The following is a 20,659-nucleotide window of genomic DNA, read 5'->3' as shown; positions in this document are numbered from 1 at the left end:
AGAGCAACGTGCTGAAATGTACACATTTATTCATATCCCCATTAATAAGCCATCAAGTTGTTATGTCTTGGAGAAATTTGCCAATGTCTTTGCATCTGTTTTTCAGCTGGGAGAATTCAACAAAAATACCCCCACTTTTGATCTTAAAGGGCACATACAGTGCGTGAGAGGACCCGCAATGCATCAACATAATGCCAATATAACCCGTTTTGGAGCAAGATCTAGCAGCTTATTAAGCATTGTGCTGGCTGGAAAACAGATGCAATAACAATGCTTGGAATTGCTTTTAATAGGTTATTTCTCTGTGATAAAGGAATACTGGGATTTTGACAGCAGAGAGAGCCAGTGCAATACGGGTCTAATTAGCAGCTGCCCGGCTGCAAAACGCAGGCAACGTTAACGCTCACACTCTGCACCAACAACTCACATTGCGTTCAATAGTATTATTTTTCTTTGCTAAAACTGGTGCTGTTTTGCTGCAGTTTTGGAGACTTGGGTAGAAAGCTGCCGGGCTTAATGGTGTCCAGTTTTCTTCTTTGTGCACCGGCGTTGGAAACCTCTTCCAGCCTCTTGTTCTATCGCTTGAGTCACACACAGAACAGACTGTTACTGGCATTAGGCCTCGTTCAGGGTGCCGGCTTCGAAGGGAGGGCGTGCTTACGTGCGAGCTGCCGTCCGAAACAATGTATTGAAAGTGAATTGTGGTTGTCAGGGTAGCAGCTGCCCTGTCTCCGAATTACGAAGTTGACGCTGGCTACAGTTTCAATAACAACCCAAGTTGTTTTTTGAAGCTGCAGCAGCGTCACTGGTACCTCGGCAGCCAATGAAACCATTCTTGAGAATGATTTCAAGACAGGAACACCGATCCCTCAGCTGCTGTCTGTAGCCCCGCCTCCTCCCCGCCTCCTCAACTCTTGAAAAAGTCTGCTGGGGATGATGTGCACACATCGCCCAGCAGACTGCCGCTTGCACACGCGAACGCCCGCCCTCCAACTCCTGCCTCTGGCACCCTGAACGAGGCTTAGAACCCACTGTAACACAGCAGCCTGGTGATGCGCACAAAGTATGTATCATGCAGACACATGACCACGTCGTGACAAACACACAAGGCCTTAGTTGGTAAAATTAATTGTTTTATTAACAATGATTTTCCATTACAGGGATATTATAACAAAAAAAATAACAAAAAAAAAAAAAAAAGGAAAGATTTCGGTGTACATACTATATACCAATACAGCTTTATTTGTATCCAGTGTACTGTGACATCACACAGGCACTATAAAGCATAGTCTGCAGAGAAATAACCGTGGGATAGTAACAGAGTAATACATAGGTACAATACTTTATTTCACTCGGTGTGTGTGCTCTGCTGTGTAGGCAGAAATTCAGCGGTACGAACACAGGGCGAGCTTCGGAAACCAGACCCTGCGCGTGGAAGGAAAACCCATAAAGAAACACAATGGAATAGGACAGTGTGTTACAGCAGAGCTCCCCAAGGAGCAACATGGGGAGTATCTGGCGGTTTGGGACGCCTAAGAAATGATATTCCGTTATTTCAATGCTAGAGAACATTATGCGGCCCTCGGGCTCTGACAGGGTGGATAGAAACATTGTAACTGCAGAGAGTAAGTCTCCATTATTGTGTATGGGGCTGGAGGTGCCAGAAATGAACGAGACTTCCTTCCAATGCTTGAGATTCCCACATGACTGAGACTTGACAAACCTGCAACAAGCTTGTACTGCCCCTAGTTAATAACAGGGCGTTTTAGCCGAAAGCTGCTCTGCTAACATACTGCTATTGGTACAAGGTGTTAGGGGCTGTTTTATTAAGGGAGAGTTGTATAAAAACCGCCCGGCGGCAAAAATTGGTCAAAAATGGATCTCAGATTTATTTAAAGACAACATTCTATCAAAAGAAAATATGATATTTTTGCCCCAGGAGACTTTGTTTGGTAGACCTACAAATCAGTGCTACCTTAAGGCATAGGGCTAACTGGCCCCAGAACCTTCCAATGAGCCTCCAGCCTTTCAGAGGCTCCACAAATACTATGGCCCAATGGTCATCTTAAATTCAAGGTTGAAACGTACTTTGACCCACTGATTTCTACCTTAGGAAAACGAACCGAGGCAAAACAAACACATCAACAATCATTTGGGATACTTCCTGAAGCTTCTACGATATGGACGGTGCTCAAAAGGACTGACAATTGGGGCAGGCTTTGCCGTCATTTAAAAACAAAAGACTTGTCGAAAGAAATGATATCCGAGGGTCAACAATTCAAGCGTTACATATGAAAGGAAGAAGAGCAATAGTTTATCTAGCAGGAACAGGTGCACCGCCGAGTATTGTAAAACGTGCCTTAAACTTGCCTTTGAAAATCTGGGGCAATCACCAACAAGATCCAGGTACATGCTGCAACATTTCAGTGACATTTCTGCAGAGACTAATGGCCCATCGGATTAACACGGCAGGGGTCCCTGGCAGTCCCATTCAGTTTGAATGGGTCTGCCAGGGACCACCGCTGTTAATCCAATGGGCCATTAGTCTGTCTGCAAAAATGTCAGGGAAATGTTGCAGCATGTACCCAGCATGTACCTGGGTCTTGTTGGTGATTGCCCTAGATTTGGGGAACACTCGTCGGCACTACAGTATGCAGCATTAAAGCATGGCAATTGGAGGCAACCTTTCCTAACATTGAAATTGCTGTACGAATGCTCCTATTCATTATGGCCACAAGCGGCACAGGCGGAATATATTTGCCCAAGTTGAAATGCATTAAGCATGAGCTCTGCTGTTGCTGCTTCAACCGAGATTGAACGTCTCTTTCCTTGACGAGAATCGAATCAGATATACGTCAGAAAATCGAATTGGACGATGTTATTAGTGGCTTTGCAAATAAAAATAACAGGAGACACATGTAGATAAATAAAATGTTTGTGTTTGTAGTAATATTTGCAGAATTTCTATCAACGTTTTGCATGTTGTTCAATAAAAACACACTGTATTTGTACTTAAATGTGACCTTTCTGGGTAGCAACCCCAATTTATACTTAGTCCAGCGCCCCAAAAATTCTAAAGACGGCTCTACTACAAATCACGTCTACCTACAAGGCGAGGGATTAGATATGTTTATGGGATTAGATATATGTTTGTGTATAGGGAACACTTGTAGGTCAACACTATCCATATCGCCCCTACAGAGAAGTGGTTAAACTTGGTACAAATAAAAATCCTTAAAATATTCCCAAAATGTAGGCGTTTTTCTGATGAGTCGTGAATTACTACAACAGTTTGCTAGAATTTGTAGCAGATTCTTTGGTGCCCAGCCCGAAAAAATACTTTATATCCATACACAAGTAGCTATAACCACAGAACGTATTCTGCAAGTGTTGAAGTTGTATACCTTTCTATCAAGAGGATTCCAATGAGTATATCCACATTTTTCCAGCACTCGCAAGTTTCTTATATTTAAATAAGAAATACCCTGAAAAAACATTGTTTTCCACCAATATTTTAACACGGTCTTCCACCGGTATCTCTCCAAACACAAACAGAGAAACTCTTGCAGTGGTGGAAGCCTCTCCTCTAGGTGGTGCCAGCAGCAGGGACATGCAGAATGAATATGTCACCATCTCATTCTTTCAAGAAGAAATGGGTTGGGAGTTTACAGGGATACTCGGTATCATCATACAATGCAGCTTCTTTCCCAAACTAATGTCTTAATTAGTTTCAAAAGTTACAGCTTCTAGTTTGTCAACCAAAAGCAATGTCTGACAATAGTCTGTCTCAGTGACAGAGGATGGCTACGTAAAAAAAAACAACAGGACATACCAAGGTGATACCTTCTGTTAGCGCATGCAAACAATATCCTGTTTGCTTCACTTGTAACAGGATCAGCAAGCTAAGCAAACCGTACTGAGGCAGACCTGAGTGAAAGATGCTTTGTAACCTCTCTAACATAGAAGAATTTACCCACGCTCCAAAATAGACGAAGGTGACAATCCAGGCCAATGTCATCAATTATATTCCTACAAAATTAATGTATTGAATTGTGAATGAAACTATATTTTCAAATTAAGAGGGAGTTATTGTTGCCACACAATATATATATATATATATATATATATATATATTATTTTTTTTAAAACAATGTTTTCACTCCAAGGGATGGGAACTGAGGGATTGGATAATACGTTTTGTATACATCAGTTAAAGTAGGGCTACTCAACTCAAGTCCTCAAGCCCCCCTCAACAGGTCAGGTTTTCAGGATATCCCAGCTTCAGCACAGGTGACTCAATCAGAGGCTCAGTCATGTGCTGAAGCTGGGATATCCTAAAAACCTGACCTGTTGGGGGAGGGGGACTTGAGAACTGGAGCTGAGCAGCCCTGCATTAGAAGGTATTACAACCTCCAATGTATAGAGATCTGGGACTATGAGCGGCATCAGAGCCACATGCAGGATACAGCCCCTTTGTCAAATATCTATGTAAGGGCTCCATCTCCTGGATGTTACGGCCGCCACAATTGTCTTCATGTCCCATTTCACTATACACTATGACCAAATAGGTTGGTTGATACTGTTAAATAGTGCGACAGTTTTCAGGCAGGACGAGCCTGGTTAAAGGAGAAATACAAGCAATATCCTACTTGTGTTTTCTTTTAAATAAATCAGTTCTGCAGTATTAGATACAGTACTACCTTTTTTTTTATTCAACTCAATGCAATTTTTAATGAGTTTTAATCCTCTGAGCATCCTTTGATTGCTATAGCAAGTTTTATCCCACCTCCCAAGCAGTGCAAGATATTTGTAACACTTTCCTGTTTGTGATAATTTGTTGCCAATATTCCCAGCAGTTTGAGCTGCAAACTGTAACACTAGATAATATGGCCTTAGCAATATAAGAATACATTGTAGTTGCTGTGTTACACTGACTGAAGGATTGATTTGAAACTGAAAAGCAATTTAGTTAACCCATGGAGGCAGGATCTTTGCTGATCGATCGCAAGAGAACCAATCGATTGGCAGCTTAGGTAATTCATTTTCAATAAAGGTAATCAAATACTGCATATATAAAAACAAAAATATGTATTTTATTTTTTTTAAGCTGCTTGGACTGCCTTTTTAAATAAGGGTTCAAAATAATTTTCTTTAAAACTGAAGGGTAAGTGTAGATCTGTAAATAAAACACAGTGCCCCTTGTATCACAACATTTTGATCTATGTTTATTGTTCATGTATTAAAGTTGCTTTGAATGGAATATGCCTTTTCTTTGATAAATCTGACACTTTTCATTTTACACCAGTGAAACACAGATACATGACCTGGTATTTCTGCAACTAAATGGATCCCAAGATGTGCAGATTAAAGAAGCATCTCCAGCATAAATGTACCAAGTTACTTTGCATTTTAATCTTCTATGTAGTTTGCGCTGTGGGAGAGAGCAGGGGGGCTCACTTCAGTCCTCAACCCCCACCCCCCCCACCCAACAGGTCAGGTTTTCAGGATTTCCCAGCACAGGTCTGAGATCAGTCTGAGCTTCAGCCACCTGTGCTGAAGCAGGGATATCCTGAAAACCTGACCTGTTGAGGGGGGGGGGGGGAAGGGGCTTGAAGACTGGAGTTGAGCGCCCCTGCTGTAAGGTATCATAGCCTGCCCAAAAAACTGCAGTGTGTGTGTGTGTGTGTGTGTTTATATATATATATATATATACACACACTAAAGGTGGAGGTCTTTTGTTGCCTTTTTCACCCACTGTAACTTAAAATATATAGACACACACAGTTTATGCAATATAGAACATAATATTTTCAACTTGAAGGTTCCCAATGAAAGAGGGCAAAATATTACCGTAAGTGAAGATATGGCCACTAACGTTTAGTTCAGATTGATCCCTTCGCTTATTACAGTATCTCAGTGGCTCGGATCTTCACATGCTGATTGAATCTGTGTTTGTGGTTTGCCTGTTACAGGGTCTTCCCCAGTATCAGATCCAAGCCTTCATTCCCCATCTACATCCCCAAAGTATTGTTGTAATATTTCCATCCTATTGAGGACGAAGGTCCAAGAACAGGATTGGACATGTGCAGCAGAGCCAAAGAAAAAAAAAGTTTCCAACATCACTGAAACCCTAATTCAACATCAGCCAGATCACTAGCGTTGTCTTTGCTACCTTCTTGCTCAACCCTCAACTGTGAGAGCACATTGGTTTTTGTACACGTTGAGAGGCCACCGGGGTCGGACAACCGGTTTGGGTTAGCAAATACTGTATCCACACGAGTCTGCAGACCAAACATTTGCTTTCGTCTTATTAAAGCTCCTATTCAATATGGTGGCAAGTAATTACATTGCAGTCAACGAGGATTTACGGTCATTCTCTTGACTGGACGTTAATGTCATGTTACCGACCATATTGAATTGGAGAGGTAGAGGCAGGGGCGGTAGTTGGGTTATGGGTAGCAAGTTATACAGTGTGTATTACGCAACAAGTCTACCAGCCTGTACCCACATATCAATAAAGCAGAGTGGCAGTGACACAAAAGCATACAAAATAACAATAACAATAATAATAAAATATATAGATTTATATAGATTTATATATATGAAAGCGACCCTCTAGCAGCATTAAGTGATTGTTTTCATAGCACCAGGACCCAGGAGTGTTCAGTGATACTGACCTCAGCTTGGGCATAAAACCAGATCTCGTGCCAACAGAGAGGACATCCTTTGCCACCCTCTCTGTAGCTGTCCCGACCTCCAGGAGTGGAACATCTCCACTAAATGGCCCATCTCCACTAAATGGCCCAAAAGGATTTATTTCTGTGGTAGTAAGAGGTGAATCATAAATCATTTTTTGTTTTTGTTTTTCCTGCAGTTTAGCAACATCAAGGTATAGTTTGGGGTAATAGTAATTTTAGGTTGAGGCTGGGAATTGCACTGCGTCCTGCAGCCTTCAGAGAAATATACCTGTGGGAACAGTTCTCAGAACTCTGGGACCTGAGAGAAGCGCGTAACAGTGTACAGTATATTCTGCTGGAATACGAACAACGTTTTGCTGAGAGGTGCAGTTCCGTTGACCACAGCTTGCTACATAGGTCACTGTGATACAGATTTACTTTCAGAAACCATTGACGTATCAACAATTAGCAGCATGGAAAAGAGGAATAATAGACATTGGTTGTCAGTAATACCCCACTGCTTGGAGTAAAAGCTTCGGTGCGTTAGTGAAAAAGCCTCCATTGGACACACTACAGGGAATTCAGCCCTTAGGTACTAATTTCTTTACATTATCAAACGTATACAATATAAAACACAGCTGAGGAGTGCAGCAAGCACAGTATTAAAAAGAACTTGGGGCTTTCTATCCAGCACAGCAGGTGTCCTTTGGACCTAAAACTGGCGCTTGTGGAAGCATTTTGAACATCAGTGTCAATGTATCAAAGTATTTAGGTAGTGGTTATAGGAGAAGTTACCTGATGCTTATATTATACTAGCATGTATCCATAAAGCTACCAATAGCCCAAGTTTCTGTGGAAAAGCACAGAGGTCACAAATAACTGTATACACCATAAACTATTTCAAATCGATCAACATGTTTCTAGCATGTGGTGCAGGCGTAAGCAAAGAATAACATGACCAGGAGCTTCATACGGAGCCCTTGTTCTTTGGAGTCACCTGGAACCAGATAAAGTGCCCACCAAACAATGGTTGTAACATTTTTCTTTTTTTGCCTTTTGCTTCTGCTATGAAAGTCACATCTCCCCTGGTCTGATCCGTCTCACCGTGCGGCTTCCTCTAAGGCTGTGATTATAGAGCAGGCGACGGAGCGCATGGAGCCAGGCGTCTGTCGCCCGAGCGATGTTTACTCTGATGGGGAGGCGATGCCGTGACGCCACCAGGCTGGTTCGCCCTCATTGGCCGAACCGCTCAAGTGACGCAGCTGTTTCGCAAAAAAAATGTTTTATCTCTTCAAAATCCTGCCGCACCGTCGCACGTTCTCACGCGCACTATGGCCGGCCTAATAGAGGTAGTGTATTTTGTTCGCACGCGCACTATAAGCGCGGCCAAGGCAGGGGACTCCACTCCAGTCCTCAACCCCCCCAAACAGGTCAGGTTTTCAGGATATCCCTGATTCAACACAAATGGCTCAATTAGTCCCTGATTCAGCACAGGAGGTTCAATCAGAGGCTCAGTCTTTGACTGAGCCTCTGATTGAAGCACCTGTCCTGAAGCGGGGATATCCTGAAAACCTGACCTGTTGGGGGGACTTGAGGACTGAAGTGGAGCTCCCCCACTGTAAGGCTTCAAATCGGAGTATGCTGCTTACCAAGTATTCACTAATTAGAAGATACAACACTTCAATTTGGGAATTTAAACGTTTTGTCCCACTTTTAAAGCAGCAATGCAAATGACTGTTGAGTATCACTAATGCGCTGCTGTTCTTTGATTGTGTTTACATTTCCTGTCCGCCTCATCCTCTTCAAATCCCTCTAGGCAAAGATGACATTGAAAACATCAATTGCTTAATAGAGTAGGTAGCTTATTAGACTTGAATTTAAGGGGTTTGAGGGAAGGTTTATGCAAAGCAGTAGGGGTGTCCCTGCACACAAGAGTCATTTTCTCTTTTCATTGACATATTACTGCTGCTTTCATTTACACATGAACCCATTGCAGAGGCACAGCTCTGCTGGAGGGACTAGGGGTGAAAAAAAACATTGATCTGCAATAGCAAATAGTTCCCTCCAGCAACTCGAGAGTTATGGATGAACAATGTGGAACCAATCTGCTTTCTCAGGGCACCATCACCTGGAACATCAGTGTGTACACTTCCCATTTTCTGTGATGTCTGAGGTTTTTGTAATGTGTGCTCATTACATCCCCAACTTATTCTGTTATGTGATGAAGAAGATGAAGAGGACAGTAACAGCGTATCACGAATATCGCCGTTATTCTGAAATGTACTGTATATTAGCCATGATTTAGCTACACATTTGCAGTAGCGTTAATCAAATACAGCTCAACCCCCTTAAAACGCTGTGCTTGGGGTCCAAAGAATCACATTGCGTTATAAGCGGATCGCGTTAGAAATAATGTACAATTGTATGCATTGTACAATAAAGTATTTAAGATACCAATAATCGTGTTGTAAAGTATTCATAAAAATGAAAATTGGGAGCCACGCTTGCATCGCGTTATAAGCGGATCCGCGTTGTAACGGATCGCGTTATAACGGGGTTGAGCTGTACTGTCATAAGTGGATAGCTGTTAAGTGAATGGATCCTATAACCGGCAAATATCCCTTGTCACATTGCAACAAAAGAGAGTTATGAAAACATCAAAATCTTTCTAAGGAGTTTGATCAACTGCTCAGATTCTGCAGGGTTTTTAGTTCTTGTGTACAAAGATGCATATGTCATCAGTCTTGCAGTTTTAACAAAATGTGCTGACCTTGCCCCACAAACGTTCTCACAAACGTTCACATGTAGCTTATTCTACGTAGAGAAATAAACTGAATTATCATTGCAACAAAACACCAGGTTCCCAAAAGGACCCCATCTTAGTCCTTAATCGTGGCTACGAAACAGGAAGGAGAAATCTAACAGTTTCCTTAGACATAATTCTGTCAACAGAAATTTTAAAAAAAAATAAAAAGTGTACAGAAGTGCGATTATAAAAAGATCACGGTTAACATTGGCAGAAAGAAAAACATGATTCTGCTACAAACATGGAGAACGTCTACAGCCAGGGGCGGGCAACTCCAGTCCTAATGCTCATCAACAGGTCAGGTTTTCAGGATATACCTGCTTCAGCACAGGTAAGGCTTCGACTGAGCCACTGATTGAGCCACCTGTGCTGAAATGGGATATCGTGAAAACCTGTCCTGTTGGTGGCCCTTGAGTACTGGAGTTGCCCATCCCTGCCCTACAGTGTAAGTTCTGGGACTGCGCATATGAACACATTGGTTCTACATACACATTAAAACAATGTCATACGAAAGCAGTGAAAGGGGGGTATGCAGAGGTGGTGCTACCCATGCGTGGACCTAAATTCATCCCTTAACCGCCAGAAATACAGGGAATAGGTTAACCCCTTCTGTGATGGTCGGGATCTTAAATACTATTGCAGATCATTGTTTTCACTGAACATAATTAAACCTTTTAAGGAACATAATACAAAAGGACAAGTTTAAAAAAAATAGCTTAAATATTACTAATCCTCACTGTTTATTGGGATCCACTGTGCTGCTTGGGGTCCTCAGCATCTGCGTCTGCCCTGGCCTAGAACCAACAAAGGGAATAACAAGGCTGGATGGGATTGCAATAAGGTACCTGGTTCTGATACACATGCTGGGGGAGGACTTTGAGAATGCATTTTCCATCCTACTCTGGCCATTAAGAAACCATGCTCCTAATACCAGCTGCCATATGTGAGGTGGGAAATCTGTTCCCTTTTGCAAGGTTTTCCAACAAGGCTCAGTCATTCATCCTTTTTAGTGGGATTGTTTTTAAATTTCAATATATATAATATATATATTTTTTTTTTTATAATATATCAAAGCTTAGAGTATAGATAGAAAAAAATATCCTACAGTTCCAGGACTGTAGCATCCTAAATGTCTTGGTAATATTCAGAGCCGAGCTCCATGGTTTGAAGCATTGGTTTCTGATCGTAAGAGGACATCCTGCTGAGGATTTCTGCCGACAGGGAGTAGCTGTTTCCTGATTTCTCCTCAAACCAGCTGTCTAGAGCTCTCTTGGCGTCAAAATTACTAATGGGTGGGCCATTCACTGCTATGGTTAAGAGATCGCTTAGCTGATCCAGCGTCAGACGGGAGCGGTTATTTTTGCGCAGCCTCTGCAGAGCGTTGCGTCCTTTCTCGCAGCAGGCGGTTGAAGTGGGAAGGACCTTCAGGATCTGAACGATCTTATTTAGGAGCAGAAATCTCTGCTTGTACTTACAGACATGGCCTATCAAATCTTTGAAACCACTTTTGGTGCAGTAGTCTGCTTTGAGCTCTCGCCATTCCATCAGCAAGCTGCCCCTGGTGTCTGCCCCTTCCCTGCACAAGTCCGTGAGAAACGAAGGGATGGTCTCCAGGTGCTCATATATTTGCAACATGTCCTCCTCCCCGTAACTTATGAGCTCCTCTGTGATCCGGGGCCACACAGATAGATCAAACACCTGGCAGGCTTTGACGAATATGCGGCTACGTGAATCAAACCGTTGCGCCAGGGTGAGCTGAGTCTTCTGGCAAATCTTCTCCCGGATTGACTGAAACTTTGCTTCTGCCACACGTAAATTTTTCAATGCAACGCCGTTGAAGCTCTCTCTGAAGTTCTCTTCAAATTCCTGTAGATATTCCCCGGGAGAATCCACCAGCCTACTTATCTCCTGAATGGCTTCCTCTACTTTTTCATCTACCTGAGACACCAGAAGGTACTCCCCTTGGAAGACATAGGCTAGGCGTGACAAGACTGCAATCACATCCAGCAGGAAGTAGATGAGCTTAATTGACTGATAATCCATGAGAAACTGTAAGAGGGCAAGTGCAATAGCAGAAGCATCTGCCCTTTGAGTCTGCCCGCTGATATCCTTGAGATGTGCAACCACTTCTAGATAGTCCTTAATTAGGGCGTTAAGGACATTTTGCTCACCAATGATCCATTTCACAGCTCGAATGTCACCCAAGAACTCAGTCTCTTCACAAAGGGTTGCAGCAGTGAGCCTCAGTTCACACATAAGACGAGGGGAGTACCGGTAGAAGCTAAGCAGCTGCTTCAAATTGTTTTCTAATTCTTCTAGACATGGGAGTTCTTTCCCACTAATTGCATCTAAAATTTCTAAATGAGGCCGGTGTACCATGAAGGGTAAGCACAGTAACCAAGGCAAGGTTTTTCTGATTGTCATGTACATATTTGCTCTGAGTCCACCAGTGATGTTGATTCCATCAACGCCCAAACCCACTGTTGGTTTTTCATCCTGCAGTCTTATTCCCAGGGCAGAGAAAGCTCGGTCAATTCCTTGAAGATAACTCTCTGTTGTAGGCAAGCCCAACTCTTGGAAAGATAGGAACTCCGTTGCAGGTGGCCCATCATGGCTGGTATACTGTACATAAACAGCCACTGTATCAGCAAGTAAATCTTCACTTTGTCCATCCAAAATAATGCTTATGAACGGGGATTGTCGGATGCGTTCTACCAGGTCTTCTCGAAGTGCTCTGGCGATGTGATGGATCAAGATCTGACAATCGCCCTCATTCATGTACTGGTCAACTACTCGGAGTTCACACTTTCTCATTAGTTCTGCTAGAGGTCTGATGTCATAGTAAGGCCTGCCTTCCATAGCCAAGTGGTATGCAGTGTTGAAGAGTAGGGTCATGTTTCGGCACATCTCTTCCGTCTTTTCTGGGTGCATCCTGAGCTTGTAGAGCTGCAAGCACTTTTTGTGGAGGTTGCTTTGGCTGTGGAGCTTGATTGTGTGGATCTTAAATTGCTTGGAACCAATAATAAAGGCAGATGTCCGGGAAGACTGCACCGTGTACTGTCTGCACACGTGGCACCACATTTCATTCAATGTGGAAGAGTACCGCAAGAACCAGAACTTTTTCAGCCATTCTTGCTTGAAACGGCGAATTCTTCTGCCAGTGGTGGTAGACATTTTAGAAGGCTCATCAGTAGCGGCGATCATCTCATTGGAGACAGATTCATCAGCGGAGTCCACTTCCTGGTCATCATCTTCAATCATGGTGGGGACAATGGCCATGTTTTCAGGAGCTGAGAAATCAAATGGAACACATTAATGTTAATGGTCAAACATCAACACCAGGAGGAAAGCAGAAAACAATGATAAGGAAGACAGGAAGGACCATATCTCGGTATATTTATTATGCACCATGTGACCCTAGAGAGCAAGAAGCGGTTTGGTAAGTTGGTCAGCACATGTATTATGATCAGAATCGCTGTGTTCTTACATCATTCTCTCCTTAACATATAGCTGGATAAGATGAGATACTGGATGTCTCATTGGGGAGAGGGGGGAAGAGAAAATAAACGATGTAACTTATAAAAAAAAAAAAGCTAAAATACCATATATAGTAATACTGATGAAGATTGTAAAGTATAATGTGTACAGTTTGTACTATTAGCAATGAAGTTAAGAGAAAGAAAATACAGGACTTTCTTTTAAGTCCCAACGATCTGGTTAACACACAAACAAAGTTATTGTGACTCAGCTACGCAAGCAAAGCCTGTCATATTGTGCCAATTCTTCAGAGCTCATTGATGTTCCCATAACCATGATCAGGTCACCACTGCAGACACCACAAGCTCACACCTGTCCAAATGATACCAAGCAGAATCTCAGAAATGAAATTAGTAATGGTCTAAGCAGTGCAACATTGAGCGACTACACATTCTGCTCTCTCACACATATTATTACTTATTGATAAATATGCCAACATATTCCCCAGCACAATACACCAGTTACAATGACAGGTTAGTCTTTAATCGTTGCCCTGAATTCGCAGTCTCTTACTTTACATTGTCCCCTACTTACTTGCACTAATAACAGTATCCCAGAGGCACACACTACTTTGCTTGCTGCTCTGGTTATCTTACCTGAAGCATCTGATAGCTCTGGGACCTCAGTTATCTGAGGGGCCAACTGGCTCGTTGCAGGGACCTTTCCAGACTTCAGCATTTCCAGCTCTGCCTGAAGCTCTCTGATCTTCTTCTTTAGCCGGATACAGTTGGGACAGAAGGAAGTGGTGGGGATCGCCTCTGTGTCACCTATGGTAGAGGGTTCGGCCGAGCTCTCTACCTTTAGTAACAAGTGATTTTCTCCCTCACATTCTGGCTGGATGACTTCCCTGTCTGATCCCAGGGTTGAAGCATGAGGTATTTTCCACTCCCTCCGGGTCTTTGTTTGGCTTTGTGTAGGAGAGCACTGCTGATTTCCGCTGTATTTCTCAACAGGCTCCTCATACTGGTATTTAGCAGACCATTTCCCCGGTATGGGGCTACTGGTCACCAGGGGACAATCTTCAATCTTGGCCGACTCCAGAGAAGCCTCGAGAACGTCTTTGAAGATGAGGTCTATTTTCTTCTTCTTAGTCTGCTGGTGCATCTCGCTCTCTTCACAGCTTCGTTTGTAGAGGCTCTTCCCGTGCTTTAGGGTTGTCAGCGGAAAGGGGCTTTTCACATCTTCTTGGTTTTCCAAAATTATGTCAGTTTGTTCCCTTAGCAACTTTTTTTCTCCTGGAAAGGAAAATTAGGTGGGTTACCAGTTTGGCAATGTCCCTCAGTCAAGACAATAGGAACAAATCTAATTTTGGAGGTTGCTATAAGGTCCCTGGTCCCTGTGGTCCGGTCACCCATACCAAAAATAAATAAACTGCACATTCATAAAAGCAAAATCACTACAGGCCTAGTACATCAACGTAAAAACGTCCATGTACAGTAGTGGACGGTAAAATGAAGGTCTTCTGAGTCTGGAAATTGTTCATAACCAACTGTGAGCTGCAGCGTGGGCACAAAAATCAGCTGCTGCGGGTCCGTTAGGGTTATGGGGTCTAGTCTACAAACGCTAATTGTAAAAGCAAAAATGGACCTTCCACCTCAAAACTACTAAAATTACACACACAGTTACATTGTTACATAGTAGATGAGGTTGAAAAAGAGATATGTCCACCAAGTTGAACCTATGTTAAATTTAGATGACAGATACTTTATCCTATATTTATATTTCCAGCATATTGATCCAGACGAAGGCAAACAAAAAACCCCAGTGACACATCATCCAAAGATATCTCATAAGGGAATACGTTCCTTCCTGACTCCAGTGATGACAATCAGATAACTCCCTGGATCAACATCCTTCCCATGTTTACTTATTTGGTATATCCCTGTATACCTTTCCTTTCTAAGAATGGTTAAAGCAGCAATACTACTTCTCCCCCCTTCATTTGTATATGTGAAGCATGTGACTATGCATAATTCTACATTTTTACCTAAGCTGGCAATCTTGTGGTGCTCATTTTATAAAGCTGTCAAAATCCTGATGGTGTGCCTAACATAATGGTCACCTTTCAGTTTCGATCAATCCTTCAGTCAGTGTACACTGGCGACACACTTTATTCGAGCTTGGCTAGTCCCACGAATTCGGGTATACCCGGGTGTATTGAGGATTGTGACTGTTTTCTGCCCAAGTGCATTGAGTTATTTTCCAAGCAGGGATTGAAGCATTTTATTCCCGCTGGCTGCAATACTGCACAGTATATATATATATACTGCATTACAATTCATGAATTTATGCCATCTGGTAGACACGCGAAGCATTGCAGCCTATTAAATCCTAATCATTATCATTTAACAGATCAGCCACCCATCAGCCAGGCATGAACCCAGGCTGGGAAGGCAAATGCAACGGGGCTTGTCAGAGGTGAGGAGTGGCGCATTCCAGGTATCTGCCAGGTACATACCGGGTATTTGCTCGAATAAAGTGTGTCGGTGCAGTAACTCAGCAGCTACAATGTAACCTTATATTACTAAGGTAACATTATCTATTGTTACAGTTTGAAGCTCAAACTGCTGGGAACATTGGCAACAAATTATCCCAAACAGGAAAGTGTTGCAAATATCTCGCACTGCTGGGGAGGTGGGATTAAGCCAGCTATAGAAATCAAAGGATGCTTTACAACTGATTAAAAATGGCATCAAGAGTTGAATAATAATTTAAAAACAAAAACACTATTATCTAATAATACAGAACTGATTTATTTAAAAACAAACCTAAGATATCCCATGTTTTGCTGCTTTAACTGTGTGCTTCACATGTCAAAGCAAAGAAGGGCCAATAACACAGCAGGGCAGTAGACATTTAAACAGAATGCATGATTGGGTGCTCCACCAGACCCCACCAGAGAGGAAAGAAAGCGGAGGCGAGAAAGTGGCAGAAAAAATTGTTGTTACAGAAAAATCAAACGGTCCAGGATAAACAAACTAAACTATGTGTTATTGTTTAAGTCCTATTCCCATGATGTTAGAAAGGAGCTGTGTGTTACTAAAAGCTTACATCTGGCACCTTAAAACCATTAATCAGTGGGAGTGGGTAGAATGCAAGTAGCCTGCGCAGTGGGGTAGTTCCTCAGTGTAGTAAAGCGCAGACGTCTCATCCCCAGGTGAGACTCAGAGATATCTATATGTCCATCTCACTGAACACCAGCTATTAAACATGCTAGGCGTTCCAGGTCTAACTCTTTGGAATTCATTGGTAAGTTCAAAGTACAGCTGTATCAGATAAGAACATCAGGGTACAAGTTGCAGAGGGATCTCAGAACGATTATCTAAACGCCCCCAAAACCATGGTCGGAATTAGTGTGGTACAGTAGGTATGAAATCGTACATGTTACGGATTCTGGGCAAACACACAAACAAACTCAACTGTTAAATGTTTTATTCCAGTAATGTAAACTAAAATGAGATGTGAATAGAAAAGAGAAGCAAATCTGCTATTAAAACAAATCTGATTCGTTATCTGTATTTTGCTCTTTTCATCTGAAATGTGTTCTTTCTAATCTGATGTGTTCCTCAAGCGCAATAAGGATGTGACAAGCTGGGGATGCTGTATATACTTGGCAGAATATTGTTTCAATAGGGTGATGAGGTGAATGGCAGTGCTTGGAGATACACGATGCAACAGTCCATTCTAAGGGAATAGTACAGGGGTGGGCAACTTCAGTCCTTAAGGGCCACCAACACGTCAGGTTTTCAGGATATCCCTGCTTCAGCACGGGTGGCTCAATCCTGGCTCAGTCAAAGACTGAGCCAACGATTGAGCCACCTGTGCTGATGCTGGGAAGGATTGAGCCACTTAGGCTGAAGCAGGGATATCCTGAAAACCTGACCTGTTGGTGGCCCTTGAGGACTGGAGTGGCCCACCCCTGGTATAGCAAATGCTATCTACTGCTGCGTGATACTCCCTTTGATTATTCTCCAAAGGTAAGTGAGGCATTCCTACATGCCTAAGTACCTGACGTGTCTACTGATATTGCTCCATTTCCCTCAATCATTGGGAGAACGGGTGAGGAAGATAAGATATATACAACATGTTACAAAAGCAGCATCTATCAGTGTATATTCCTATAGGGAAAAAAACATCAAATAATCCTAATGAAGGCACGTCTGAGCCATAATTAATCGTCATTCCTGTGCTCTTTTAGTACATGTGAATTACCTTTTTTCCGCCAGCAAACTTCAACCATGGTACAAAGGAGATGAAACATCAGTGCATGTTCTACATCACAACAACCATACCATCTAAAGTCCAAATCTTGCATTTATTTAGTGTGTCACAAACTCCCACTTACTTTTCTCGGGCTTTGTGGACTCTGTAGGGTCAACTTTTTAAAGTCTTTTGACTGCAAAGCCAAGCTGAGTGTATTCAGTTAATTGACCTCTACAGATCTCAGGAGGGTAAGAAAATACACATGGATACTGACCTCTTCATTGTTTCCAGTCCAGCTGAGCAAATCCTAGCCATGCTGATCAGCTCAACTGGCGGATACTGGAGCCAGTGTCTTAGAAACTCTTCCTTGGAGAAATCCCAAAACATCCTGACCATGAGCGAGACGCCAATAACATTAATTGGAGCAAAGTGAAAATCGGCAACATTCCAAGAAGTTCAACAAGAATTCCGAACACCGCTCTCTCAATATCAAAATGAACACCGCTGGGTACACATGGTGCATAAAAATCTAACATCGGTGTGAGCCAACAGGGTAAAATGACAGGAGCAAAGGGAATAGAATTGAAGAAAGTACACAGGAATAAATGATGTAGCGTGGGCAGTTGCCTGACCCATGCAGTTACCATTCCCTAATTCCACAGCTGTGGCGAGTCGGAAGGTAGAATAGCAGATCATGGGCGGGAGAGAAAATATAGGAAGAAATAAAAAAAAGGAAAAAGAAGCCAGGATGAAAGAATATCGAAGGAACCAGAAATAATAGGGGAGGGAACGTGTAAAACAGGGAGGTGTTTACCTCTGGTGAAGTTTCGGCTGATGGTCTCCTGGGACATGCTGTGGAGTCGCTTCATGTAGTCGCCACTGTACCACACTCGCAGCTTCTCCCCAGGCTGGATATCCCGGCAGGCGCGGAAGTAAATCTTCTCACTGTGCTGGAAGGCCATCAGATTCTGCTCCTTTCCTTCTCTGGATATCACCACATACCTGAGAGGCAGAGGAGCCAGACAAGGATGAGGTAGGTATTCTGCTAACTAACTAACTAACACCTGTAACTGTGTCTTAGCAGGAAAGTTAGAGGATACAGAGCCGAAGGTGAACCAAACATGCTGGGATTTCGGGGTGGTTATTATTGTAAGATATGGGTTTGTGAAGAAATACATTTGCATAAAGTGTCCTTACAAAGCACTTCTTACCCTGTGATCAACATACAAAAGTAGACCTCAATATTTACGCAATTATAATTGGTCAGAATGTGATCTACCTCAGAAAGATAAAACAGTGGGTCATCCTTTGTAGAAGTGGATAGAAAAGTGTTAGGGGGTCTATTCATTGAAATCAGTGATGCATCATTAATGATCATGAATTCAAATGCAATGCAAAACGTCTTAAAAATGGTCAATTAAGTTGTAATGATTGCGGAGCGTAGTGCACAGAAGGATCATTTATGGAAGAGAGCTGTCCCCATGATTTCAATATTTCAAAGTGATTATGATACAACAGTATCTATACAGAGGAATGTCGCTGAGAAGGAATAGACTGACAGTAAGCTAGTAACTATGTAGCTGAGAAGGAATGGACTGGCAGTAAGCTAGTAACGATGTAGCTGAGAAGGAATGGACTGGCAGTAAGCTAGTAACTATGTAGCTGAGAAGGAATGGACTGGCAGTAAGCTAGTAACTATGTAGCTGAGAAGGAATGGACTGGCAGTAAGCTAGTAACTAGCTATGTGTGGAAAACTAAGTACACCCTTACTGCTTCCATAGAAATTAAGATGCTAAGTAGCAGACAGGTGCTGCTAATCAAATGCCCTTGATTAATTGATCATCAGCAAGTATGACCACCTCTATATAAAAGCCAAAGTTTTAGCAGTTTGCTGGTCTGGAGCATTCAGGTGTGTGTTAACACAATGCCAAGGAGGAAAGACATCAGCAATTATCTTAGAGAAACAATTGTTGCTGCCCATCAATCTGGGAGGGGTTACAAGGCCATTTCCAAACAATTTAAAGTCCATTATTCTACAGTGAGAAAGATTATTCAAAAGTGGAAAACATTCAAGACACTTGCCAATCTTCCCAGGAGTGGACATCCCAGAAAAGTCACCCCAAGGTCAGACCGTGCAAAATACCCAAGAGTTACATCTCAGACTCTACAGGCCTCAGTTAGCATGTTAAATGTTAAAGTTCATGACAGTACAATTAGAAAAAGACTGAACAAGTATGATTTGTTTGGAAGGGTGTGCCAGGAGAAAGCCTCTTCTCTCTAAAAAGAACATGGCAGCACGGTTTAGGTTTGCAAAGTTGCATCTGAACAAACCACAAGACTTCTGGAACAATGTCCTTTGGACAGAGGAAACCAAAGTGGAGATGTTTGGCCATAATGCACAGCGCCACGTTTGGCGAAAACCAAACACAGCATATCAGCACAAACACCTCATACCAACTTGCAAGCACGGTGGTGGAGGGTGATGATTTGGGCTTGTTTTGCAGCCACAGGACCTGGGAACCTTGCAGCCATTGAGTCGACCATGAACTCCTCTGTCTACCAAAGTATTCTAGAGTCAAATGTGAGGCGATCTGTCCGACAGCTAAAGCTTGGCCGAAATTTGGTCATGCAACAGGACAATGATCTCAAGCACACCAGCAAATCTACAACAGAATGGCTGAAAAAGAAAAGATTCAAGGTGTTGCAATGGCCCAGTCAAAGTTCGGACCTCAACCCGATTGAAATGCTGTGGCTGGACATGAAGAGAATGTAGTAGGTGTGTGGTGCTCCAATAGACAACCCATAGGTTCAAAATAAACTTGATTGTAGAATCCTGCACATGTATACTCCCCAGTGGTTGGACATGATTTAAATCCCAGGCATTTATAACACTCACAGCTCCAAGATAAACCGACTAGTGGACTAGGGTCCCCACAGGCACTGTAGTAAGGGACCTCACAATATAGTGACCCAGCATAATATATCGGTATGGAGACAAAATTGAATGAAATAACTCACTCTTGATGAGATGTGTGATCCAGATTGTCCAGACTTTTATCCACAGCAGGGGGTGTGCTTCCGATTTTTCAAAATGCTAGCAAAGGAAACAGATAGGAAAAAGCAGGCACCAGCAAAGCAGGAAAAAAAAAAAGAAACATCCAAAGAGCGTGTGCCCATTAAAAAAATGATTTAATGGATTGCAGCAAGGGTTACAACAACATTATGTGGTACAGGGCCCCCCCACCAACATGTTTCGAGCGTAAGCTCTTTTTCAGCTTGAAAAAGAGCTTACGCTCGAAACGCGTTGGTGGGGGGGCCCTGTACCCCATAATGTTGTTGTAACCCTTGCTGCAATCCGTTAAATCATTTTTTTAATGGGCACACGCTCTTTGGATGGTTTTTTTTTTTTCCTGCTTTGCTGGTGCCTGCTTTTTCC

The 20,659-nt window shown here is 42.7% G+C and overlaps 1 protein-coding gene across 3 annotated transcripts in view; it reads right to left on the bottom strand.

The window, feature by feature from the left end:
• Nucleotides 1-1,120: 1,120 nt before the first annotated feature.
• Nucleotides 1,121-20,659, bottom strand: part of PRDM11 (PR/SET domain 11) — a 49,419-nt gene continuing 29,880 nt past the window's right edge. For 2 of the 3 annotated variants that reach the window (XM_075567253.1, XM_075567254.1), the window contains exons 6-8: nt 18,038-18,225; nt 13,617-14,255; nt 1,121-12,773 (exon numbers count right to left, since the gene is read on the bottom strand). In XM_075567253.1, the coding sequence (XP_075423368.1) occupies nt 10,609-12,773; nt 13,617-14,255; nt 18,038-18,225 (2,992 nt within the window). In that variant the 3' untranslated portion in view covers nt 1,121-10,608. The remainder of the gene's footprint in view (nt 12,774-13,616; nt 14,256-18,037; nt 18,226-20,659) is intronic. The other variant, XM_075567255.1, reaches the window with a different exon arrangement.

This window comes from Ascaphus truei, chromosome 12 (assembly GCF_040206685.1).
Source record: "Ascaphus truei isolate aAscTru1 chromosome 12, aAscTru1.hap1, whole genome shotgun sequence".
NCBI lineage: Eukaryota > Metazoa > Chordata > Amphibia > Anura > Ascaphidae > Ascaphus > Ascaphus truei.
This window is presented reverse-complemented; position numbering and strand designations above follow the sequence as displayed.